The sequence below is a fragment of the Babylonia areolata genome, chromosome 3 (genome assembly GCF_041734735.1).
Source record: "Babylonia areolata isolate BAREFJ2019XMU chromosome 3, ASM4173473v1, whole genome shotgun sequence".
Taxonomy (NCBI): Eukaryota; Metazoa; Mollusca; class Gastropoda; order Neogastropoda; family Buccinidae; genus Babylonia; species Babylonia areolata.
The window spans coordinates 27,274,577-27,301,198 of record NC_134878.1 but is presented as its reverse complement, the minus strand read 5'-3'; the positions used below and the strand labels follow the sequence as shown (position 1 = coordinate 27,301,198).

Below are 26,622 nucleotides of genomic sequence, written 5' to 3'. Positions count from 1 at the left end.
ACCAATCTTATTATCCCATCCTCACTCCAAAACAAAATGACAACAAACACGTACAGTTGTGTAGGTGGATATACTCTGTGCTTTCTTTTTCGAAATAATCCTCGGGTACATGGGACCTGCCATCATTTTGAGAAAAGGTGAGGGTGGGGTAAGTATGTTCGGAAAGAATAAGCTGTCCAAAAGCGTCCATGACAACGAAAGTTTTGTCACTCAAATGGTAAAGTCTTCAAACAGTGTGTTCGCCAAACGGGTTGTTGACAGTGAGCTTTTGTTGCAAAGTTCTGCAGACGTCTTCGAGAAGTTTAGAAAGTTGGAGGAAAGTTGATCGTGAGCTGAGGCCATACGTTTGGAAAATGTTGACGAAACATGATGGAGGACGACAAGCGACGTAGCAAAGTAAGACGAGCTTAATGTATTAAAATATTGTTTACCAGCGACATTGTTTTGGTTTGGAGACAATTTCAGATTTCAACTTTCAAGAAATCAACTTTATAATACAGGACACTGAAAACTTTTTTCAGATTGAAGTTAACCCAAACATTTTCGGTATTTTACCGATTTCTTTTTTAGCTAGACTGAAAAATTAAAGGTTTTCAGGTAAGTAAAGTCGTAGAAAATTGATTTGTAGGCAAGATACAAAACATGTTTCTGCTGTGTGCCCAGTTTCTGTTTCAGTGAGGTCCTTCACAAAGGGAGGTTTTCCCACGTTTGGGGAGTTGTTTTTGGCTTGTTTCATTGCGGTTATTGAGTTAGCAACCAAGGATGTTTTTTTGCAGGTGTGTTCGTCCAGTGTGTAGGGAGTGGGCAAAAGGAGAGCGGGAGGGGGTGTGGTGGGAGATCGGGTGTGGTGGAGTGACGGCCATTGGCTGTTATGGTTTAGGATCAGAAAAATGATAATATTGATAATAAGTAAATAACAATAATGAAAAAAAGGTACATATTGTAGTGCCTACCTTGCGGTTCTTTGAGCATTTAACAGTTCATCTATTATGAATAAGACATAGGAATACACAAAGAATACAAACTAGCAAAAAGTAAAAATACTATTTTCAAAACAGTGAAACATATATTACAGTGCACACACCCCTCCCACTTTACACCAATAACAGAATTTACGATACAAAGTAACAAACTCCAAAACATTATTCTAAAAGCAGTGAAACATCACTCAACTCATGGACATCTCTACCCTCACCCCAGCTACTCACCCCTCCACAGACACAGTGACACACACTGTATTTCTTGTGATGGCATGAAGATAGTAGAGTGCAAAAGATAACTGATTAGAATTGCTGAAACAGACTGGGCAGATTTGTTCCCAGCTGTGTTTCACTGTTAAATAAAGGACAAATCAACTAAGGTAGTTAGGAACTCAGACTTGGCCCTGAAGTTCTACAAGTTTACTTAGATCTCTGTAGTTGTAGCTGAAATGTATAAAGTATGATCATGAATTGAACTACCTATCCCAGTTATTTTATTAATTTTTTTTCCCTATAAATTTAATGATATAAGGTGTGTGTGTGTGTGTGTGTGTGTGTGTGTGTGTTCTAATGAGAAACAAGCATGTTCTTTTTCCATAGCAGTAAATTTTGTTGTCAGGTTAAACAGTATTTTCTAACATGTAGCAGTACAAACGCAATGAGTTGGTGGCTTGCAGACAGTGTTCAAGCTGATGACATTGTGTAGTTGGGAAAAGATGCTGTTCAAGTCGATAACATTGTGTTGTTGGGTACAGATGCTGTTGAAGCCGATGACACTGTGTTGTTGGCTGGCAGACAGTGTTCAAGCTGATTTCATTGTGTTGTTGGGTACAGATGCTGTTCAAGTCGATGACATTGTGTTGTTGGGTACAGACGCTGTTCAAGCTGATGACATTGTGTTGTTGGCTGACAGACAGTGTTCAAGTTGATTTCATTGTGTTGTTAGTTGCAGACGCTGTTCAAGTCAATGACATTGCGTAGTTGGGTAAAGATGCTGTTCAAGCCGATGACATTGTGTTGCTGGGTACAGATGCTGTTCAAGCCGATGACATTGTGTTGTTGGGTACAGATGCTGTTGAAGCTGATGACATTGTGTTGTTGGGTACAGATGCTGTTGAAGCCGATGACATTGTGTTGTTGGGTACAGACGCTGTTTAAGTCGATGACATTGTGTTGTTGGGTATAGATGCTGTTCAAGTCGATGACATTGTGTTGTTGGCTGGCAGACAGTGTTCAAGTTGATTTCATTGTGTTGTTAGGTGCAGACGCTGTTGAAGCTGATGACATTGTGTTGCTGGGTACAGACACTGTTCAAGTTGATGACATTGTGTTGTTGGGTACAGACGCTGTTGAAGCTGATGACATTGTGTTGTTGGGTACAGACGTTGTTCATGCTGATGACATTGTGTTGTTGGCAGGCAGACAGTGTTCAAGTTGATGACATTGTGTTGTTGGGTACAGACGCTGTTCAAGCTGATGACATTGTGTTGTTGGGTACAGACGCTGTTCAAGCTGATGACATTGTGTTGTTGGGTACAGATGCTGTTGAAGCAGATGACATTGTGTTGATGGCTGGCAGATGCTGTTCAAGCCAGTGAGTGAGTGACATTGTGTTGTTGGGCACAGACGCTGTTCAAGCTAATGACATTGTGTCGTTGGGTGCAGACGCTGTTGAATTCAATGACATTGTGTTGTTGGGTACAGACGCTGTTCAAGCCGATGAACCAGTCGATCAGCCAGTGGGAGCGCAGCAACAGTCGTCAGGTGGATGAGGCCATGTTGGACGTGGAGCCACGCCCCAAGATGGCCCCCGACTACCCGGTCAGCCCCCAGAACCTGCTGGACGACCCTGTGGAGAAACAAGTCCTGGTCAGTGCTATGAGGTGGTTTGCTTTGTTAGAGCTTGCTGTGGAGTTTGGCCATCACAAACAGTTGCAGCAACCCTAAAAATAACTGGGGCCAGTGGTCAAGGAACATAAACAACCATCTGTTTCCCAGACTGATAGCACCACTCTCTTTGTCTTAGCGGTATTGAATATTAAATATTAAATAGTTGTTTTTTTTTAAAGTAGGGTTTTAAGTATAAAATTGTTAAAAAGAAAAAGAAAAAAGTATTGAATAGTATGCATGACAGTTTGTCAATGTCATATCGGGGTTACAAGTTATCCATATCTTTTGACTTTATAGTAAATCATACCCTAGTGAAAAACATGACAGCAGCATATGCACTCTTCTTTTCACTGTGAGTGTGATTTCAACCTCTGTTTCATTATTTGTTATTTATGTACATCAGACTAGTATAGATCTCCAACATAGCAAAAGAGCTAAGAAGGGGGTGGGAGATGGGGTGAGAGATATGAATAGCTGTAAAAATGAAAATGAAAAGTAGATCTGTCTTAGATTGAGAGAAAAAAGTGCATTATAAAGATGAATTACTATTCCTGTTATATTCAGTCAAGTTCTGGAGTGTGTTTGATCATCTTTGTGGGCAGCTGTGTGTGTGTGTGTGTGTGTGTGTGTGTGTGTGTGTGTGTGCATGGACATTTATGTATTGTGTATGTGTACATGGACACATGTGTATGAGCTTGTCCCATAGCTAGTCTAAGTTTGATCCCTGGTATCAGTGCACTTTGTGGGGTAGGGATGGAGATTTTTTCAATCTCACAGGTCGACATATGTGCAGAGCTGTTAGTGCCTGAACCTCCTTGATGTGTTTATATGCATGCATAAGATCAAATACACATGTTAAAGATTCTGTAATCCATGTCAGCGTTTGGTGGATTATGGAAACAAGAAATTACCCAGCACACTAAAAAAAACCCCACCCCAAAACAGAGTATGGCTGCTTACATGGTGGGGTAAATAAACAAATGGTCATACACATTAGCAGTTACATGACTGTGTGTGTGTGTGTGTGTGTGTGTGTGTGACTGAAACCTGAGTGACACAGGAAGCAAATGATTAGTGCCCAAAAGCAGCTCTTAGTGGGCTCAACCCAGATAGGCAGCCAGTTGTGCAAATGACACCATGTTTATTAACCAAAATAAAGTGCATAGGACTTAAGTCTCTGACTGAGGACAGGCGCTGTATAAGGACTGGTATGATGATCATGAAAATAATGTGTGTCTGTGGGATGTATGGACAGTTTGCAGGAGTGATAGGGGAGGTGGCAGCTGACATGGACATCACCAACAGGACGGACGTCCTCCGCATCATCGACAAGGGAAAGGTAGGGGGCACTGCTGTGCTGGGGGTTGTGGTGGTGGTATGATGAATGTGTGTGAGAAGATTTGGTGGTTGTCGTTTGTGTTTGTATGTATGTCATGATGTGTGTGTGTGCGCTTGTCTGTGTGTGTGTGTGTGTGTGTGTGTGTTACGTTTGCCATTGTCAGATGTGTAGGTCTGCATATCCAGCAATGTCAATATGATGCACACACAGAGCATACGCACATGCTTACACTCACACACATCCGCATGGCACAACCCCATGAAGATGATCTACTGGTTTTTGAGAAGTGTTTGGTGAAGATGATTGGGGAGGTGACAGTGGATGTGGGTGGACAGAGCATGTGCTTGGGGTGGAATGTGTGTGTGTGTGTGTGTGTGTTATTGTGTGTGTTTGTGCGTGCTTGTGTGTGCTTGTTAACTGTGAACATCCCTCAGCAAAGTTTGCAGAAATGGATAGATGTGTGCTCCTACACTATGCTACACTTCCACTTCCCACCATATCTTGTCGGGCCCCAGCAGAGCACAGCATAACAACATGTCACAAGCTCCTAACCATCTTTTTCATAAATAGGACTGTTTTCATTTCATAACATGTCACAAGGTCCAAACCATCTTGTTCTTGTAAAGGACTGTTTTCATTTCATAACATGTCACAAGGTCCAAACCATCTTGTTCTTGTATAGGACTGTTTTTGTTTCATAACATGTCACAAGGTCCAAACCATCTTGATCTTGTATAGGACTGTTTTCGTTTCATAACATGTCACAAGGTCCAAGCCATCTTGTTCTTGTATAGGACTGTTTTCGTTTCATAACATGTCACAAGGTCCAAACCATCTTGTTCTTGTATAGGACTGTTTTCGTTTCATAACATGTCACAAGGTCCAAACCATCTTGTTCTTGGAAAGGACTATTTTCGTTTCATAACATGTCACAAGGTCCAAACCATCTTGTTTTTGTATAGGACTGTTTTCGTTTCAGAACATGTCACAAGGTCCAAACCATCTTGTTCTTGTATAGGACTGTTTTCGTTTCATAACATGTCACAAGGTCCAAACCATCTTGTTCTTGTATAGGACTGTTTTCGTTTCATAACATGTCACAAGGTCCAAACCATCTTGTTCTTGTATAGGACTGTTTTCGTTTCATAACATGTCACAAGGTCCAAACCATCTTGTTCTTGGAAAGGACTGTTTTCGTTTCATAACATGTCACAAGGTCCAAACCATCTTGTTTTTGTATAGGACTGTTTTCGTTTCAGAACATGTCACAAGGTCCAAACCATCTTGTTCTTGTATAGGACTGTTTTCTTTTCATTGTATTTTTCCAGAAACATGGAGTGATTCCGTCACATGTCACCTACGAGTATCACTCAGCCATCCTCAGTCTCAGCACTTACAACATCAGAATCAACAAAAACAATGTGGAGGTGAGTCATGTTTATTGACTGACAATGTCAGAATCTACAAAAACAATGTGAAAGTGAGTCATGTTTATTGATCGACAACATCAGAATCTACAAAAAACCGTAGTGATATGAGGTTTACTGACAACGTCAGAATCAACAAAAACTGTAGTGATATGAGGGTTACTGACATCAGAATCAACAAAAACTGTAGTGATATGTTTACTGACATCAGAATCAACAAAAATAACGGAGGTGAGGTTTACTGACAACAGCAGAGCATCATGCAGTGGGTCCTTGACATGTTCAGAGCGTCATGTAGTAGGTCCTTTCCATGTTCAGAGCATCATGTAGTGGGTCCTTTCCATGTTCAAAGCATCATGTTTTGGGTCCTTTCCATGTTCAGAGCATCATGTAGTGGGTCCTTTCCATGTTCAGTGTCATGCAGTGGGTCCTTTCCATGTTCAGAGCATCATGTAGTGGGTCCTTTACATGTTCAGAGCATGTAGTGGGTCCTTTCCATGTTCAGATCATCATGTTGTGGGTCCTTTCCATGTTCAGAGCATCATGTAGTGGGTCCTTTCCATGTTTAGAGCATCATGTTGTGGGTCCTTTCCATGTTCAGAGCATCATGTAGTGGGTCCTTGACATGTTCAGAGCGTCATGTAGTGGGTCCTTTCCATGTTTAGAGCATCATGTTGTGGGTCCTTTCCATGTTCAGAGCATCATGTAGTGGGTCCTTGACATGTTCAGAGCGTCATGTAGTGGGTCCTTTCCATGTTCAGAGCATCATGTAGTGGGTCCTTTCCATGTTCAAAACGTCATGTTGTGGGTCCTTTCCATGTTTAGAGCATCATGTTGTGGGTCCTTTCCATGTTCAGAGCATCATGTAGTGGGTCCTTTCCATGTTCAGAGCATCATGTTGTGGGTCCTTTCCATGTTCAGAGCATCATGTTGTGGGTCCTTTCCATGTTCAAAGCGTCATGTTGTGGGTCCTTTCCATGTTCAGAGCATCATGTAGTGGGTCCTTTCCATGTTCAAGAGTCATGTAGTGGGTCCTTTCCATGTTCAGAGCATGTAGTGGGTCCTTTCCATGTTCAGTGTCATGCAGTGGGTCCTTTCCATGTTCAGAGCATCATGTAGTGGGTCCTTTCCATGTTCAGCGTCATGTAGTGGGTCCTTTCCATGTTCAGAGCATCATGTAGTGGGTCCTTTCCATGTTCAAAGCGTCATGTAGTGGGTCCTTTCCATGTTCAGAGCATCATGTAGTGGGTCCTTTCCATGTTCAGAGCATGTAGTGGGTCCTTTCCATGTTCAGACCATCATGTAGTGGGTCCTTTCCATGTTCAGAGCATGTAGTGGGTCCTTTCCATGTTCAGAGCATGTAGTGGGTCCTTTCCATGTTCAGAGCATGTAGTGGGTCCTTTCCATGTTCAGAGCATCATGTAGTGGGTCCGTTCCATGTTCAGAGCGTCATGCAGTGGAATTTTTCCATATTCACCACTTTTTCTCAAAACCCCTCCCTCACCCCTACTCTCCCTCTCCCTCTCTTCATGCATCCACAGTCAGTTGACATTGAGAAAACCTTATCCGTGGTCAGAAAGTGACAGAAAAAGACACCAAAATGACCAGTGTTCTATCAATAAGAAGACTGTCGCATTCACAATACCGAACTCACTGTAAATCGCTTGCAGACAGGCATTCAGTACTGGAACTATTCCCTCAAGCACATAAGGCGATGGGAGATATCTCTAATGTGTGTGTGTGTGTGTGTGTGTGTGTGTGTGCAGGATATATTGCTGCGGATCCCAATGCATGAGATAGCGGCCATGTGCTACATCAAGGACGATAAACAGCACATTCTGGCCATCAAGTTCGGTCAGTTTTCATTTTCTTTTACCGCCCTTGTTTCTTTTTATTTTTTTGTGTTTTTGTGTTATGTAGTCCTGGTTCAGTGTTCTGGATATTTCATGGATTGGATTCTAAGATGTGATCAGTTGTTTTTTTTTTTTAAGCTGGTTAAAACGTGTGTGTGGGGGTTTTTTTTGGGTTTTTTTTTTTGTGTGTGTGTGTGTGTGTGTGTGTGTGTGTGTGTGTTTTCCTCCATCTGTATATTTCTAATCTCTGCATGAGTGCTTACGTGAATGTGTGTGTTTGGAGGGTGGGGTTGTTTGGGTGTGTATGTGGTTGGGTGTGTTGTTTCCTTAGTTTATGAGATAAATTTCATTTCAGTGTAAGCATCATTTACACGACAGTTTTATTATTTGATAGCTTTTGAAATGTGTTTCAGAATGTATACGTATGCAAGTTCTGATTTGTGTTTGTGAATGCACTGGATGTCTTTGTCCACAGAGAGCCATAGTGTTTTATGTCATGTTTGCTTTTAACTGTGGTAGTTACTTTAAGTAATAGAGATTAGTAGCCACTGTTGGACATTATTGAAGAAGCATAGTTGTATGAATACGGAATAATAATCCATAAAAAATGTATAATTATTGTTGTTATTATCATTATTTTTAATAGTAGTAGTAGTATTTTTGTTGATGTTGTTATTAAGTATTATTAGTATCATTAGTATTATTTATAATTATTATAATTATGATTATTATTTGTGACACAAACAGACTCCACTCCAGAGGGGAACTTGCACTGTGTGCCTTAAGCACTGAGCAGTTATCATTTCTCTCTCCGTCTGACATGGTTTGCAAACATTGGCAGGTTTTTACCACAGCTGTTAGAGTAACAAGTTTTGACAAACAACATTCCAACATTTCATGGAGTGACAAACAACAGTCCAACATTTCATGGAGTGGTGGCATGGTGGTGATATGACTGACTAAAACAAGCTTTGACAAACAACAGAATCCAACATTTCATGGAGTGACAAACAACAGTCCAACATTTCATGGAGTGACAAACAACAGTCCAACATTTCATGGAGTGGTGGCATGGTGGTGATATGACTGACTAAAACAAGCTTTGACAAACAACAGAATCCAACATTTCATGGAGTGACAAACAACAGTCCAACGTTTCATGGAGTGACAAACAACAGTCCATGGAGTGACAAACATTCCAACATTTAATGGAGTGACAAACAACAGAGTCCAACATTTCATGGAGTGATGGTGTGGTGGTGATATGACTGACTAAAACAAGCTTTGACAAACAACAGAGTCCAACATTTCATGGAGTGGCAAACAACAGTCCAACATTTCATGGAGTGACAAACAACAGTCCAACATTTCATGGAGTGGTGGCATGGTGGTGATATGACTGACTAAAACAAGCTTTGACAAACAACAGAGTCCAACATTTCATGGAGTGGCAAACAACAGTCCAACATTTCATGGAGTGACAAACAACAGTCCAACATTTCATAGAGTGGTAGTATGACTGACTAGGAAGGGAGGAGTGTACAAGGGTTCAAGTCCCATATATGGAACAGGATTTTTATCCTGCCTTCCACTGGACCTTGTGTGGTGGTCTTGGTGCTAGTCTTTTGGATGAGATAATAAACTGAGACCCTGTGTGCAGCATGCACTTTGACACACAAAAGAACCCATGGCAACAAAAGGGTTGTTCCTGGTGAAAATGTATAGAAAAATCTGCTTTGAAGTTGATTTTACTGTGGATATGTTTGCAGACAGAAGAAAGATGAAAGAAATATGGGTGGTGCTCACTGCTGTGATGTGCTGTCTGTAGGGAGAGACACAGAGAAATCTGATGTACTGTCTGTAGGGAGAGACACAGAGAAATCTGATTTGCTGTCTGTAGGGAGAGACACAGAGAAATCTGCACTGCTATGATGTGCTGTCTGTAGGGAGAGACAAAGAGAAATCAGCACTGTGGTGATGTGCTGTCTGTAGGGAGAGACACAGAGAAATCTGATGTGCTGTCTGTAGGGAGAGACACAGAGAAATCTGATGTGCTGTCTGTAGGGAGAGACACAGAGAAATCTACACTTCTATGATGTGCTGTCTGTAGGGAGAGACACAGAGAAATCTGATGTGCTGTCTGTAGGGAGAGACACAGAGAAATCTACACTGTGATGTGCTGTCTGTAGGGAGAGACACAGAGAAATCTGATGTGCTGTCTGTAGGGAGAGACACAGAGAAATCTGCACTGCGGTGATGTGCTGTCTGTAGGGAGAGACACAGAGAAATCTGATGTACTGTCTGTAGGGAGAGACACAGAGAAATCTGCACTGCTGTGATGTGCTGTCTGTAGGGAGAGACACAGAGAAATCTGCACTGTGATGTGCTGTCTGTAGGGAGAGACACAGAGAAATCTGCACTGCTGTGATGTGCTGTCTGTAGGGAGAGACACAGAGAAATCTGATGTGCTGTCTGTAGGGAGGCACAGAGAAATCTGCACTGCGGTGATGTGCTGTCTGTAGGGAGAGACACAGAGAAATCTGCACTGCGGTGATGTGCTGTCTGTAGGGAGAGACACAGAGAAATCTGATGTGCTGTCTGTAGGGAGAGACACAGAGAAATCTGCACTGCGGTGATGTGCTGTCTGTAGGGAGAGACACAGAGAAATCTGCACTGCTGTGATGTGCTGTCTGTTGGGAGAGACACAGAGAAATATGATGTGCTGTCTGTTGGGAGAGACACAGAGAAATCCACACTGCAGTGATGTGCTGTCTGCAGGGAGAGCAGCCTGAAGTTCACACAGAGAAATCTGCTGTGACAAAGAAGTAAAAGAATACAGTGCAGTACAAAAGTTACACGAACTAATCAAAAACAATACAGCCAGTCGAACACAGTACAGTATAGTTGTATAATGCAATACAGTACAATACAGTACAGTACACAAAACATAGCACAACACAGCACAGCACCACACCTCACCACACCACCACACCACACCACACCACACCACACCACACCACACCACACCACACTACACCACACCACATCTCACACTGAACGACAGGTATTAAGGTGAATGAAGTGTGCTGTGTGGTTTCAGGTACCCCTGAGATGTGTCAGCTTGCTGTGTTGTACTGTGACAGTAAGGTGAGACTCTGTGTGTGTGTGTGTGTGTGTGTGTGTGTAGTGATATAATACTGTGGTCAGTGTAGGTAACAGGTGATATAATACTGTGGTCATTGTAATGATATAATACTGTGGTCAGTGTGTGCAACAGGTGATATAATAGTGTGGTCAGTGTAGTCATATGATGCTGTGGTTAGTGTAGTCAGATGATACTGTGGTCAGTGTAGTGATATAATACTGTGGTCAGTGTAGGTAACAGGTGATATAATACTGTGGTCAGTGTAGGTAACAGGTGATATAATACTGTGGTCATTGTAGGTAACAGGTGATATAATAGTGTGGTCATTGTAGTGATATAATACTGTGATCAGTGTGTAGTGATATAAAACTGTGGTCAGTGTAGTGATATATAATATTGTGATCAGTGTAGTGATGTTATACTGTGGTCAGTGTAGGTAACAGGTGATACAATACTGTGATCAGTGTAGTGATATAATACTGTGGTCAGTGTAGTTAACAGGTTGTATAATACTGTGGTCAGTGTGTGTAACAGGTGGTATAATACTGCGGTCAATGTAGGTAACAGGTGATATAATACTGTGGTCAGTGTAGTGATATAATACTGTGGTCAGTGTAGGTAACAGGTGATAAAATATTGTGGTCAGTGTAGTGATATAATACTGTGGTCAGTGTAGGTAACAGGTGATACAATACTGTGGTCAGTGTGGTGATATAATACTGTGGTCAGTGTAGGTAACAGGTGATATAATACTGTGGTCAGTGTAGGTAACAGGTGATATAATACTGTGGTCATTGTAGTGATATCATACTGTGGTCAGTGTAGTGAAATAATGTGGCCAGTGTAGGTAACAGGTGATATAATACTGTGGTCACTGTAGGTAACAGGTGATATAATACTGTGGTCGTTGTGTGATATAATACTGTGGTCAGTGTGTGTAAGAGGTGATGTTTGTAACAGGTGATATAATACTGTGGTCACTGTAGGTAACAGGTGATACAAAACCGTGGTCAGTGCAGGTACCCAGTAACAGGTGTTACAGTGTAGCTGTGTGACTGACTGTTACAGCCTAGGTAACAGGTATTACAGTGTAGCTGTGTGACTGACTGTTACAGCCCAGGTAACAGGTGTTACAGTGTAGCTGTGTGACTGACTGTTACAGCCCAGGTAACAGGTGTTACAGTGTAGCTGTGTGACTGACTGTTACAGCCCAGGTAACAGGTGTTACAGTGTAGCTGTGTGACTGACTGTTACAGCCTAGGTAACAGGTGTTACAGTGTAGCTGTGTGACTGACTGTTTCAGCCAGTTGCGGAAGAGCTGTGCTCCCTGGTGGGTCAGTGTTTCCAGATGATCTACCTGAAGGGGGTCATCGGCTTCTTTGACCAGTCCATCAACAACCCCTCGGGCAGTCCCTCCACAGGTTTGTTGTTGTATTGCATGGTATTGTGTTATGTTGAATCATGAATGTATTGTATTGAGTCATATTGTATAGCTTTGTGTTGTATTGTATTACTTGTTTTGGTGAGAACAGTTTTCTCTGTGTGAAATTCAGGATGGGGAGAGCATGTTTCCACAGTGTAGCAGCACCATCTTTTTCATTGGATTCAGTACAAATGTGGCTTTTTCCTCTCATTTGCCAAGGACAACTTCCTCGTTGCGGTGGATTTTTTTTTATGTGTACACAATGCGTGCTGCACATGGGACATCATCCTTATATCTGAAAGACTTGCACCCAGGCCACCATTCAGGGTGTAGGGGGTGTAAAACTCCCTGTCTGTGTGGGATCAAACCCAGGGATTGTTGTTCCTTGTCTCTGTCACATTACCACTTGGCCATCACCCAAGGTGTAGGGGGTGGGAGGGATGTAAATCTCTATGTCTGTGTGGGACTGAAACCAAGGGATTGTTGTTCCTTGTCTCTATCACGTTACCGCTCGGCCATCACTCAAGGTGTGGGGGGTGGGAGGGATGTAAATCTCCCTGTCTGTGTGGGATCAAACCCAGGGATTGTTGTTCCTTGTCTCTGTCACATTACCACTCGGCCATCACTCCTAGTTTTTTCTCATGTCTCTCTTTAACATTTGCCGGCATGTTGGGGAAAATTACAAAGAGTTTTGTTTTGGGAATGACCAGTCTGCAAGGTTGATTTTTTACTTGTTTTGATTTTGACCTCTGTCTTTTGGTGTTCAAAACCAAGGGTGTGTTTGATGTGCATTGTCTCTTTTAAGGCTTTGAATAATGATAGTAATGACAATATTGATAATAATGATAAATGATGATGATGATAGTAATGACGATATTGATAATAATGATAAATGATGATGATAATAGTAATGACAATAATAATTATACTGATGATAATAATGATGATAATAATTATGATGATGATAATGATAACAGCCGTATCAGTGTTGCTGTTCATTAAAAACCAAGGTATGATACACTGACATAGGGAGCATGGCCAGGTGTGACAGGTGTATATGATGTATGTGTGTGTGTGCAGGGGGCTCCACCACCATTCCGAACCACCAGGCTCCCCCCTCCATGTGAGTCGTCCGTGTGTTGCTACTGTGCTGTTGTACTGGGTTGTGTTGCGTTGTGTTTTGCTGCAACACATTTCTCTGTGTGAAAGTGGGGCTGCTTTCCCAAGGGAGAGTGCACCACCACGCTGCAGAGCCACCCTTTTTGTTCTGTCTGGAAGTGGTTTTGTTTTACTGTCAAAGTAGATTTTTCTACAGAAATTTGCCTTTAGTGACTGTGTTTCTTTTTCTTTTGTTTACATGCCAGAAGTGCATGCTGCACATGGGTTGTTGGTTTATCGTCTCATCTGAATGACTAGCACCCAGACCGCCTGTCTTGGTCTGGAGGAGGGAGTAAAAACCATTGACAAAATGGGACTCGAACCTGTGCACACTGGCTTCCTAGTCAGGTGCACTTCCTCTAGGTCACTGCCCCCACTGTTTGGAGTGGTAGAACTGGTTGATGTCTGTGAGGTTCAGTCACAGAGCTGTGTAAGCTGTTTGAAATAGTGTGGTAGAACTGGTTGATGTCTGTGAGCTTCAGTCATGGAGCTGTGAAAGCTGTTTGAAGTAGTGTGATAGAACTGGTTGATGCCTCTGAGGTTCAGTCACAGACCTGTGAAAGCTGTTTGAAATAGTGTGATAGAACTGGTTGATGTCTGTGAGGTTCAGTCACAGAACTGTGAAAGCTGTTTGATATAATGTGATAGAACTGGTTGATGTCTGTGAGGTTCAGTCACAGAGCTGTGGAAGCTGTTTGAAATAGTGTGATAGAACTGGTTGATGTCTGTGAGGTTCAGTCATAGAACTGTGAAAGCTGTTTGATATAGTGTGATAGAACTGGTTGATGTCTGTGAGGTTCAGTCATAGAACTGTGAAAGCTGTTTGATATAGTGTGATAGAACTGGTTGATGTCTGTGAGGTTCAGTCATAGAACTGTGAAAGCTGTTTGATATAGTGTGATAGAACTGGTTGATGTCTGTGAGGTTCAGTCATGGAGCTGTGAAAGCTGTTTGATAAAGTGTGATAGAACTGGTTGATGTCTGTGAGGTTCAGTCATAGAACTGTGAAAGCTGTTTGATATAGTGTGATAGAACTGGTTGATGTCTGTGAGGTTCAGTCATAGAACTGTGAAAGCTGTTTGATAAAGTGTGATAGAACTGGTTGATGTCTGTGAGGTTCAGTCATAGAACTGTGAAAGCTGTTTGATAAAGTGTGATAGAACTGGTTGATGTCTGTGAGGTTCAGTCACGGAGCTGTGAAAGCTGTTTGAAATAGTGTGATAGAACTGGTTGATGTCTGTGAGGTTCAGTCACAGAACTGTGAAAGCTGTTTGAAATAGTGTGATAGAACTGGTTGATGTCTGTGAGGTTCAGTCATAGAACTGTGAAAGCTGTTTGATAAAGTGTGATAGAACTGGTTGATGTCTGTGAGGTTCAGTCACGGAGCTGTGAAAGCTGTTTGAAATAGTGTGATAGAACTGGTTGATGTCTGTGAGGTTCAGTCACAGAACTGTGAAAGCTGTTTGAAATAGTGTGATAGAACTGGTTGATGTCTGTGAGGTTCAGTCACGGAGCTGTGAAAGCTGTTTGAAATAGTGTGATAGAACTGGTTGATGTCTGTGAAGTTCAGTCATAGAACTGTGAAAGCTGTTTGAAATGAAAGCTGTTTGAAATAGTGTGACAGAACTGGTTGATGTCTGTGAGGTTCAGTCATAGAACTGTGAAAGCTGTTTGAAAGAAAGCTGTTTGAAATAGTGTGATAGAACTGGTTGATGTCTGTGAGGTTCAGTCATGGAGCTGTGAAAACTGTTTGAAATAGTGTGATGGTTTGGGGAAATCTGTGCCATAAAATATTTGCTGAAAAAATATTTTGAACAATATTTCCCTTCTTCACCTTACCAGACTTTTTGACAGTGTGTGAATGGGTGATTGGATGTGTGTGTGTGCGTGTGTGCGTGCGTGAGTGTGTGTGTCTCTGTGTGTGTGTGTGTGTGTGTGTGTGTGTGTGGGTGGATGGGTTGTGTGTGTATGGATGGGTGTGTGTGTATGTGGATGGGTGTAGGTGTGTAGATGTCTGTGTGTTTGTGTGTGTGGATGGGTGTAGGTGTGTAGATGTCTGTGTGTGTGTGTGTGTAGATGTATTTGGTGGTTAGGGGTTGGAGTGTAAGAGGTGTGTGAGTTTCGGTGATGATAGTTACAGAGTTTTTGAAAACAGTTTTTTCAGCTAGATTGTATCTTTAATGCTTCTTTTTTAAACATTGTATATCTGTACTTTTTATCATGTCACGGTGTACTGTCATAGCAGCCATAGTGTAAGCACAGTATGAAATTCTGAATGTTGTTGTGATACACATTGTGTATACTGTATTTTTTCCTGTTGCCAGAAGCGACAGTGACTTCCCAGCACACGCCCCCAGTGAGAGAAGTAGTGTGAAGAGCATCGGTGGTGAACTCTTGGCTGACTACACCACTAAGGTGTGTGTGTGTGTGTGTGTGTGTGTGTGTGTGTGCGTGCGTGCGTGCGTGTGTGTGTGTGTGTGTGTTTATGGGTGTGTGTGTGTGTGTTTGTGGGTGTGTGCGTGCGTGCATGTGTGTGGGTGTGTTTGTGGGTGTGTGTGTGTGTGTGTTTTTGGGTGTGTGTGAGTGTGTGTGTGTATGTGTCTTCCTCTTCTCCTTCTTCGTTTGTGGGCTGCAACTCCCATGTTCGCTCGTTTATGCACAAGTGGGTTTTTATGTGTAACACCATTTTACCCCGCTATATAGGCAGCCATAGTCCATTTTTGGGGGTGTGCATGCTGGGTATATTCTTGTTTTCATAACCCACCGAACGCTGACAGTGATTGCAGGATCTTTAATGTGCATAATTGATCTTCTGCTTGTGTATACACACGAAGGGGGTTCAGGCACAAGCAGGTCTGCACATATGTTGACCTGGGAGATAGGAAAAATCTCCATCCTTTACCCACCAGGCGCTGTTACCAAGATTCGAACCTGTGACCCTCAGATTGAAAGTCCAATGCTTACACCACTCGGCTGTTGCACTTGTCGTGTGTATATGTGAGTGTGAGTGTGTGTATGTGTGCATGTGTGTGTGCATGCGTGCATGTGTATAAGTGCGTGTGTGTGTATATGAGTGTGTGTGTGTGTGTGTGTGTGTGTGTGTTTGTAAAAGAAAATAGAGAAAGAGGGAGTGAGTGTGTGTGTGAGAGTGAGCATGGACTTAGACAGGCATGTGAGAGTCTCGCTGAGATGTTAGTTAAAAGTGTCTTGAATGTAGATTTTACCCTGTGTCAAATGTTCATGATGTGTTGTTTTTCTTTATCATTTGTACATTTTACACTTCACGAGTTATTCATCAAATTTTTTTTAATAGTTAATATTAGAATTAAAAAAATTTTTTTTTCTTCTTCTTCTTATTTTTTTCTCAAGGCCTGACAAAGCGCGTTGGGTTATGCTGCTGGTCAGGCATCTGCTTGGCAGATGTAGTGTAGCATATATGGATTTGTTCGAATGCAGTGACGCCTCCTTGAGCTACTGATACTGATACTGATTAGAATTTGAACTGTATCAAATGGTCATGATTTATTGTTTTTCATTGTTGAATTGTAATCTGTATTTGGTTCTTTTATCACAACAGATTTCTCTGTGTGGAATTGGGGCTGCTTGTCCCTGCAGTGATTGGGTTGCAGCAGTTCATTACCACTTTTATTTTTTATTTTTTCTCTTATCAGAGTGCATTGATTTATCTAAAATTTTGCTCGGGATAATCTTTTGTTGCGTTGAGTTCTTTTACATGTGCATGTTGTACACATGACCTCAGTTTTTCAACTCAGCAGAAAGACTAGCACTCAGACCACCACTCATGCAGTGTCCAGCAGAGTGGCAATGGAAATCTCAGTCTGTACCTGCGGACATTCACTTCCTAGTTGGGCGTACTACAACTAGGTCATAACTCCACATAAATGGATATGTGATTGTATGATGTTTTACACAGTGTCCAAGGTTCGTAATTTGTCGTTCATCAGTGATACCAGGTTTCACACCATGTCAGATATTCATGTTTTATTTTTCTTAATTGGTTGTGTTGTTAATTATTGATATGAGTTTTTACACTGCATAAAATGTTATCAATGGGGTGTTTTTCATTATTGGCATTGGTTTTTTTATGTGCTGAATGTTCATGATTTTTTAATGTCTTTTTAATTATTGATTATAGGTCTTACATAGCGTCAGATAGTTTATGATTTATCGTTTTTCATTATTGTCATCAGATTTTACACCATGACAGTGATGATGATAGTGTTGATTACTGCTGTATGTACCAGCTGAACACCATGACAGTGATGACGATAGTGTTGATTACTGCTGTATGTACCAGCTGAACGCCATGACAGTGATGACGATAGTGTTGATTACTGCTGTATGTACCAGCTGAACGCCATGACAGTGATGACGATAGTGTTGATTACTGCTGTATGTACCAGCTGAACTCCATGTCAGTGATGATGATAGTGTTGATTACTGCTGTATGTACCAGCTGAACACCATGACAGTGATGACGATAGTGTTGATTACTGCTGTATGTACCAGCTGAACACCATGAAAGTGATGATGATAGTGTTGATTACTGCTGTGTGTACCAGCTGCACAAAGAACTGAACTCCAAGGAGCTGCAGATGTTTGCTCAGCTTCTGCCAGACTTGGAGAACCGCTTCCCTGAGTTCTGTGAGCGAGTCTTTCAGCTGTATGGCTCTGAGCGCAGACATCTCCTGGCTGGTGAGTGTGTGTCTCTGTGTATGTGTGTGTGTTTGTGTGTGTGCATGTGTTTGTATGTGTGTGTGCATGTGTGTGTATGTGTGTTTTTGTGTTTTTGTCTGTTGATTTATCTACTTATATACTCATACTCTCATGTGCATGTGTGTGTATGTGTGTTTTTGTGTTTTTGTCTGTTGATTTATCTACTTATATACTCATACTCTCTTCCATGTGAATTTTGAAGACGTTCTTGTTACATAGCATTACACAGACATTCATTTCTGTCGGTGGCATTAGAAACAGAGGTACTAGGACAGCATGACAGAAATGCCACTTTGTACGATATCTTCATGATTTTATCCATCAAACTATTGAATATTCCCCTTTAACAGTGATATGGTAAAGCATGTTATACATAACATTTATCTCCAAGGATTGATAGAGGAGTGTAAAGCGATGAGTGTTGACAGAGGAGTGTAGTGTTGACAGTGGAGTGTAAATTGGTGAGTGTTGACAGAGGAGTGTAGAGTGTTGACAGAGGAGTGTAAAGCGGTGTGTGTTGACAGGAGTGTAGAGCGTTGAGTGTTGACAGAGGAGTGTTGACAGGAGTGTAGAATGTTGACAGAGGAGTGTGAAGCGTGTGTTGACAGGAACATATAGTGTTGACAGGAGTGTAAAGTGTAACATTTATCTCCAAGGATTGATAGAGGAGTGTAAAGCGATGAGTGTTGACAGTAGAGTGTTGACAGTGGAGTGTAAAGCGGTGAGCGTAGACAGAGGTGTGTAGAGTGTTGACAGAGGAGTGTAAAGGGGTGAGTGTTGACAGAGGAGTGTAAAGTGTTGACAGAGGAGTGTAAAGCAGTGACTGTTGACAGAGGAGTGCAAAGTACGGACTGTTGACAAGCGGTGACTGTCTCCAGAAATGATGCCCTTCATCCCTGCGGACAACCTGCCATACTTTGAGGATTTCCTGAAGCGAAACGACGTCACCATGCCTGAGAGAAGCTCTCTGTCCAGCTCCCGCAACAACCTGCGCAACTATCCCACGTCAGTTGTATATTATATGTATATACATATATATATATGTGTGTGTGTGTGTGTGTGTGTATATATATATATATTATCCTGCGTTTTGTTTTGTCTTTTTGCTTGCCTTTATGTCTCTCTTTTTTCTCTTCTTTTTGTTGTTGTCTTTCCTGTGTCATGTGCTGCTCCCTCCATGCATCAGTGTAATGCTGTGTGGTGTATTTTCTGCTGTAGGATTCACGCACCTATCACCTGACTGCGTCAAGACATTCCCAATGATGTCTCAAGCTGTGTTGTCTTTCCTGTGTCATGTGCCGCTCCCACCATGCATCAGTGTAATGCTGTGTGGTGTATTTTCTGCTGTAGGATTCACGCACCTATCACCTGACTGCGTCAAGACATTCCCAATGATGTCTCAAGCTGTGTTGTCTTTCCTGTGTCATGTGCCGCTCCCACCATGCATCAGTGTAATGCTGTGTGGTGTATGTTCTGCTGTAGGATTCACGCACCCATCACCTGACTGCGTCAAGACATTCCCAATGATGTCTCAAGCTGTGTTGTCTTTCCTGTGTCATGTGCCGCTCCCACCATGCATCAGTGTAATGCTGTGTGGTGTATGTTCTGCTGTAGGATTCACGCACCCATCACCTGACTGCGTCAAGACATTCCCAATGATGTCTCAAGCTGTGTTGTCTTTCCTGTGTCATGTGCCGCTCCCACCATGCATCAGTGTAATGCTGTGTGGTGTATGTTCTGCTGTAGGATTCACGCACCCATCACCTGACTGCGTCAAGACATTCCCAATGATGTCTCAAGCTGTGTTGTCTTTCCTGTGTCATGTGCTGCTCCCACCATGCATCAGTGTAATGCTGTGTGGTGTATTTTCTGCTGTAGGATTCACGCACCTATCACCTGACTGCGTCAAGGCATTCCCAATGATGTCTCAAGCTGTGTTGTCTTTTCCCTTGGTTTTTATTCTTTATTTCTTTCTTTTATTATCATTATGATTATGATTGGTATTATTGTTATTGATATTGTTATTATTATAATCATCATTATTGTTGTTAAGGCCCAACACTCGGCTTGTATCACAGATTGACATAAGTTTACATTTGGACCAACAGCAAAGTGAGAGTTGTATTATCGATGGTTTCTCCAGTCAATGGGATACCATTTACAGCTTAGTCTTTTGTGAAGGACTATGACTCTCAAACTAGGAGGCAAAACTGCACTGGTTCTTAGCGCTGCAGCCTTGTGGGCTAGTTGGCCTTTGGGAACCATCCCAGCGCCGACTGTCCTAAAACCCTCTTGGCCAAGAGAGTGAGGATGTACTTGGGCAAGACACTCTCCACTATAATCAAATTCTCGCCCAGATATTTGGAACAGCAGTTGCCTCCTCGCTGTTCTCATGGTCATAGTCGGACATGACTATCATATATTATTGTTGTTATTATTGTTTTTGTTGCGTTTATGCTGCATGAGCAACAGTGAATGCCAGGCCTGATATGTTTATATGCCAGTCCTTCCTGCCTGCAGCCTGTGTTAATAACGGCAGTAAATAAAGAACCATTTCCTTCCTTCCTTCCTTTCTTCCTTTCCTGATATTTTTTTTTCTGTCAGCCCCTCCTGCCTTCATATGCAACAGCAGTAAGTGAATATCTCCTTCCTTCTTCCTTCCCTAATATGTTTCTCTGTCTGTCCCTCCTGCCATCATCCTTTATAAGTAACAACAATAAGTGAATACCTCCTTCCTTCCTACCTTCCTTGACACATATATCTGTCTGTCCCTCCTGCCATCATCCTTTATAAGTAACAACAATAAGTGAATACCTCCTTCCTTCCTACCTTCCTTGACACATATATCTGTCTGTCCCTCCTGCCATCATCCTTTATAAGTAACAACAATAAGTGAATACCTCCTTCCTTCCTACCTTCCTTGACACATATATCTGTCTGTCCCTCCTGCCATCATCCTTTATAAGTAACAACAAAAAGTGAATACCTCCTTCCTTCCTTCCTTTCTACCTTCCTTGACACATATATCTGTCTGTCTCTCCTGCTATCATCCTATATAGGTAACAGCAATAAATGAATACCTCCCTCCTTCCTTCCTTTCTTCCCTGACCAGTGTGTGTGTGGTTGCGTGGTGCGGTGATGGCAGTGCTGTGCTGTGCTGTGCAGACGGAGGTCGATAGGGGAGGTGTCCACCACGAGCAGCGTCAGCAACAACCCCGCCAATGACGAACTGCACCAGCTGCTGGAGTTCACAGAGTCACAGTTTGACAGTGTGAACGTCGACACTGACCCCGCTAAATACGTCCCCAGTGCTGACTACTGATGGGGGGTGTGTGTGGGGGTGTGGATGGGTATATGTGGGTGTGTGCATGTGCGATGGAGAGAGTGAGTGAGTGTGAGAGGGAGAAAGAGAGAGACATTGGATGTGAGTTTCTCTTTTGACAGAAAGCCTGTGGGTGCAGACGTGTTGTCTTTGCTTGTGTGAGCTGGTGTTTTATTGCTTCTTCTGTGACATGTCTGCAGTGATCTGTTCATGTTTACACATACACACAGTCACAGACACACACAAACAGACACACACACACACACACACACTTGTATCTCATCATAAACTGTGGTGGGACTGCAGATGGAAGTATATAAAGAAAGAGAAAAGTAATTAATTTCCATAATCTTCATGCAGCAAATATCCCGTCACATCTGTTTCAAAGGGAAAATATGAACTTGATGGTTATAAATGATGGTCATTGCCAGTGTGGTCGTCTAGTATTTGTTGAATACTGATCACTGTGTGGTGTGGAAAAGTTTTTTTTTCTTCTTATGCTGTGTACTTGATATGTACAACTCGGTATTTGCTATGGGTACTTGCTGTGTAGAGCTGGGTACTTGATGTGTAGACCTTGGTACTTGCTGTGTACAAATGGGTACTTGATGTGTAGAAATGGGTACTTGCTGTGTAGAGTTGGGTACTTGCTGTGTAGAGTTGGGTACTTGATGTGTAGAACTGGATATTTGATTTGGAGAACTGGGTTCTTGCTATGTAGAAATGGGTTCTTGCTGTTGTGTGTCAGTGAATTAGTCATTTTACTCTTTGACTTGACTGCTGGAGTTGACAGGTCTGCACAGACTTCTCCTGATGACTGAAGGATGGACAGTCAGAATGTGTGTGTATAGGGAGGTGCTGAACTTCAAGTTATAATCTCCCTTTCTCTGTCATTTTCAACAAGCTGGAAAAGTTCCATCAGCACCATGTGGCAGACTGTGTGAAAAGTTCCATCAGCACCGTGTGGCAGACTGTGTGAAAAGTTCCATCAGCACCATGTGGCAGACTGTGTGAAAAGTTCCATCAGCACCGTGTGGCAGACTGTGTGAAAAGTTCCATCAGCACCATGTGGCAGACTGTGTGAAAAGTTCCATCAGCACCGTGTGGCAGACTATGTGAAAAGTTCCATCAGCACCATGTGGCAGACTGTGTGAAAAGTTCCATCAGCACCGTGTGGCAGACTGTGTGAAAAGTTCCATCAGCACTGTGTGGCAGACTGTGTGAAAAGTTCCATCAGCACCATGTGGCAGACTGTGTGAAAAGTTCCATCAGCACTGTGTGGCCGACTGTGTGAAAAGTTCCATCAGCACCGTGTGGCAGACTATGTGAAAAGTTCCATCAGCACCGTGTGGCAGACTGTGTGAAAAGTTCCATCAGCACCGTGTGGCAGACTGTGTGAAAAGTTCTGTCAGCACCGTGTGGCAGACTGTGTGAAAAGTTCCATCAGCACCATGTGGCAGACTGTGTGAAAAGTTCCATCAGCACTGTGTGGCCGACTGTGTGAAAAGTTCCATCAGCACCGTGTGGCAGACTATGTGAAAAGTTCCATCAGCACCGTGTGGCAGACTGTGTGAAAAATTCCATCAGCACCGTGTGGCAGACTGTGTGAAAAGTTCTGTCAGCACCATGTGGCAGATTGTGTGACATCAAGTGGCAGTACAGGTCACAAACTAACAGAGGTCCTGGCAACACGTCACATCCACACACTGCGTGTTGACCCAAAGCCAGCTGCATTGTTCAGGCCATGTCGTCTGCATGGAAGACAGCAGAATCCCCGAGTGTTGCTGTACAGCCAGCTGAAGGATGGGAATTGTGGCTAGGGATGACATACAGAAGGTATGACACCTTCAAAACGGACCTGAGGAGCTGTGACTCTGATCCCTCACCATGGGCAGTGACATCCACCAGTGGACACTGGTCTGTACACAGGGACTGAACATGTTGGAGACAGACAGGCAGACTGCTGTTCAGACCAAAGGGGACAGGTATAAACAAGGGACTGTGGACCTGGACTCTCTTGCCTGCAGTGTGTGTGGACAGTCAGGTCCGTTCGGCACAGGTCTTCACTCGCCCCTCAGGACCCACTCCTGCCAAAGATGTCTGCTTCCTCTGCTCTTGGGTCATCCCCCTCATTCATCCTGCTGAGATTCATTTCATGTAGTATCCCTTATTACCAACATGCTTGACACAGTCATCGTTAGCAACATGCCGGCTTGTCCAGCTTGACACTGTCATTGTTAGCAACATGCCGGCTTGTCCAGCTTGACACAGTCATCGTTAGCAACATGCCGGCTTGTCCAGCTTGACACAGTCATCGTTAGCAACATGCCGGCTTGTCCAGCTTGACACAGTCATCGTTAGCAACATGCCGGCTTGTCCAGCTTGACACAGTCATCGTTAGCAACATGCCGGCTTGTCCAGTTTGACACAGTCAACATCTGTGCTGGTGCAGGATTGTGTCAGGTAATTTGTATGGAAATGATGGAGGTTGATTATAGTTTAAAAAAAAAAAAAAAAAAGCCCAAACAATAATATGAAACGAAAGGTATATATTATGTATTATGGATCTGTCTTTCACCAACTGCCTCCTCCTTGCTTTTCTTCTTTCCTTACTTTACAGAAGTAAACTATTGGGGAAAAAACCCCCAAAAAACTTTATAAGATATGTTCCTAAATTTCATTCAGATTTCAAGTATTAATTTCTTCTGAAGCTTTTGTTACAAGTCAGCATAGATATGTTTCAAACTGTGCCTTGCCGATTTCTACTTCACTTTCTGTTCTTGACACTGGTGATGCCCAGTAAATGTGAGTTCAGTCATCAAGTGTGAGTACAGTGGTCACATGACATGCTACTGTGATGGGAGTCTTAGTGCAGTGGTCACATGACATGCTACTGTGATGGGAGTGCGTGTATGGAAGACCATGTCACACTGGTGATCACATCTAAGGTATGTGTATTTGTGTCAAAGTGCTGGAAACTTTGAAATACAACAAAGTCTATTGTCATGTATTCATACTTAGATAGATGTAAATATACATTGATGATCATGCTTATGTATAGGCTCAGTGTGTACATAGTTTATGTATCCATGGACCTGATGTTCACTCAGATCTATGCATGTAAAATTGTAATGATTAACCGCTATTACCCTGTCATTTATTTGTGCATTTGTAAAATTGGACTGTCTGTTTTTACAACAACTGCTGTGCGGTTTTGCGTTTGTTTTAAAAAAACAATGTTTTAACAGAATAACTAGATCATATTTGTATTTGCTTTCTTGCTGTATTTAAGTATTTTTTTTATTGTTGGTGTCTTATTGAATTCAGTTTAAACTGTACATTCTGATTATTTTTTAGGAAATGGGATTGATTTTGACAAAATGATCAAATTAGGCCTGAATTGAATTATGCAGTCAGCGTAGAAAAAAAGCTGCTTTTATTTTTACATTGAAGTAACAGTGTATGTGGCTGTGATTTCTGTCTTGTCTTGGCTTGATAAATTGGGCGCTTTTATTGTGTTTTATTTTTTTGTCATCCAGAAATATTCATTTGTTGACTTGTCTGCCAGTTTGCAACTTTGTGTGTGTGTGTGTGTGTGTGTGTGTGTGTGGGTGGGTGGGTGTTTGTATGTGTTATGCATTGTGTGTGTGTGTGTGTTTGTATGTGTTATGCATAAGTATGTGATAATGTGTTAAGTTTGTTTTGTTTTTGTTTAAATATCCTGTGGTGAAAACTTGATTAATGATATTCTGTGGTGAAAACTTGATTAATGATATTCTATGGTGAAAACTTTGATTTCCTGTGGTGAAAACTCGATTTCCTGTGGTGAAAACTTGAGGAATTAGTTAACTGTAGAGGTATATCCTGGGTTTGTTGCTAGGACTATGTGGAGGATGAGGTGAGGGGACGGAGGTGGTGGTTGGAATGGTCGCCGTTTTGTGGTTGCTGGTGCTGTGTGGCTGTGTGCAGTCAGCTGAGATGTACACAGTGAACATGGACAGCCTTTTATCGTATATGCCCTGTTAAAGTACACGCCATATTAATGTTACAGCAGATTAACACATATGCTTGTTATTCGTAGTTCATGTTAAAGTTACAGGACATATAGGGAAGAGAGCGCTGTGGACAGTGTGTGGAAACTTTTGTTGTTTGTGTGAATTTGATACTTAGTGCAGAAGTATTGGAATGAGGACAGCCGTTTCTGCCAAGTGTAACAAAATGTTTGGAATGTTAGCTCTCATGAGTGAACAGAGTTTCCAACACAGAGGTGCTTTGCAGAGCAAAGATGATTGGGTTTGAAGCACACATGATGAAATCCCAGCTTTGATGGGTTGGGTATGTCGTCTGAATGGAGGACACAGGTTTTCCAGTCTTCTTTTCCGAGCTGGGTGCTGGCACAGGGAACATGGGAAGACTACTGAAACACTTCAAGCACTGCCTGAAAGCTTCCCTCAGGGCCTGCAGCATCCCCATCCCCGGGTGGTGAACCCTCACCACTGACCGCAGTGCCTGGCTGTCCACAATGAGTTGTGGCGTTTGAGGAGAGGTAGGTGTCTTCAGGACCTTGACCATAAGCGTCAGTGCCACAAAGAGAGGAAATGATACCCATCATCTGCTGCTGCCTGCCCACAGTTGTGCATCTGTTTTAGGGCTGTCACTTGTTCTCCAGTCACTGATGTCTTCATTGTTCACCATGGACTTCCATGAGTGATGAAATGTTTACTTTCGGTGGTAGGGTGCTGGTCGTTTTGTTGTTGTTAGTGCAGCAGCTTCAGAGAGTGAAATGTGTTGCACACAGACAGTGCAGAGAGGTGGGGGTGTGGACTGCTGGTTCACTGCTTTGTGGGAATACAGCATTGGCTTTGGTGGCTCTGTCGGTCATGTCGCTGTCTTGGACTGTGTGTGTAGTGAGTGTGTGCGTGTGTTGCATGCAAGCATTTGTGTGTGTGTGTGTATGTATGTAGGTATTAATGCATGCATTGCACTGTGGTCAGATGTGGGTGTGTGCAAGAAAGGGAGCTGTCAAGCATGTGCAAGTGATTTCCTGTGTAGGCAACTGTCACTTGACACTGGTCATTTGCGGTACTTGCTTTTGTCAGTTTCAGTAGCTCAAGGAGGCGTCACTGCATTCGGACAAATCCATATACGCTACACCACATCTGCCAAGCAGATGCCTGACCAGCAGCGTAACCCAACGCGCTTAGTCAGGCCTTGAGAAAAAAAAAAAAAAAAGGTGAATAAATGATAAGCTTACACAAATAAATAAATAATAACTATAATGTAAAAAAAAAAAAAAAGGGTAAAACATGAAGACACACATTCACATATACACCCACACATGCATAACA

General features: G+C 42.5%; 1 protein-coding gene across 2 annotated transcripts; it reads left to right on the top strand.

Annotated features, from left to right (window-relative positions):
- Positions 1-260: 260 nt before the first annotated feature.
- On the top strand, positions 261-26,176 carry LOC143279900 (cerebral cavernous malformations 2 protein-like). Of its 2 annotated transcripts, XM_076584214.1 has the most exons (13): positions 261-396; positions 2,685-2,849; positions 4,126-4,209; positions 5,538-5,636; positions 7,403-7,490; positions 10,590-10,636; positions 11,938-12,055; positions 13,138-13,180; positions 15,540-15,630; positions 17,799-17,931; positions 18,831-18,957; positions 21,118-21,280; positions 22,179-26,176. In XM_076584214.1, exons 1-12 carry the CDS (start codon positions 367-369, stop codon positions 21,272-21,274), a joined length of 1,182 nt encoding a protein of 393 aa, XP_076440329.1. In that variant the 5' UTR covers positions 261-366; the 3' UTR covers positions 21,275-21,280; positions 22,179-26,176. The 2 variants fall into 2 exon arrangements, with proteins under 2 accessions (XP_076440329.1, XP_076440328.1); XM_076584213.1 differs by having other exon boundaries at positions 21,118-26,176.
- The last annotated feature ends 446 nt before the right edge of the window (positions 26,177-26,622 follow it).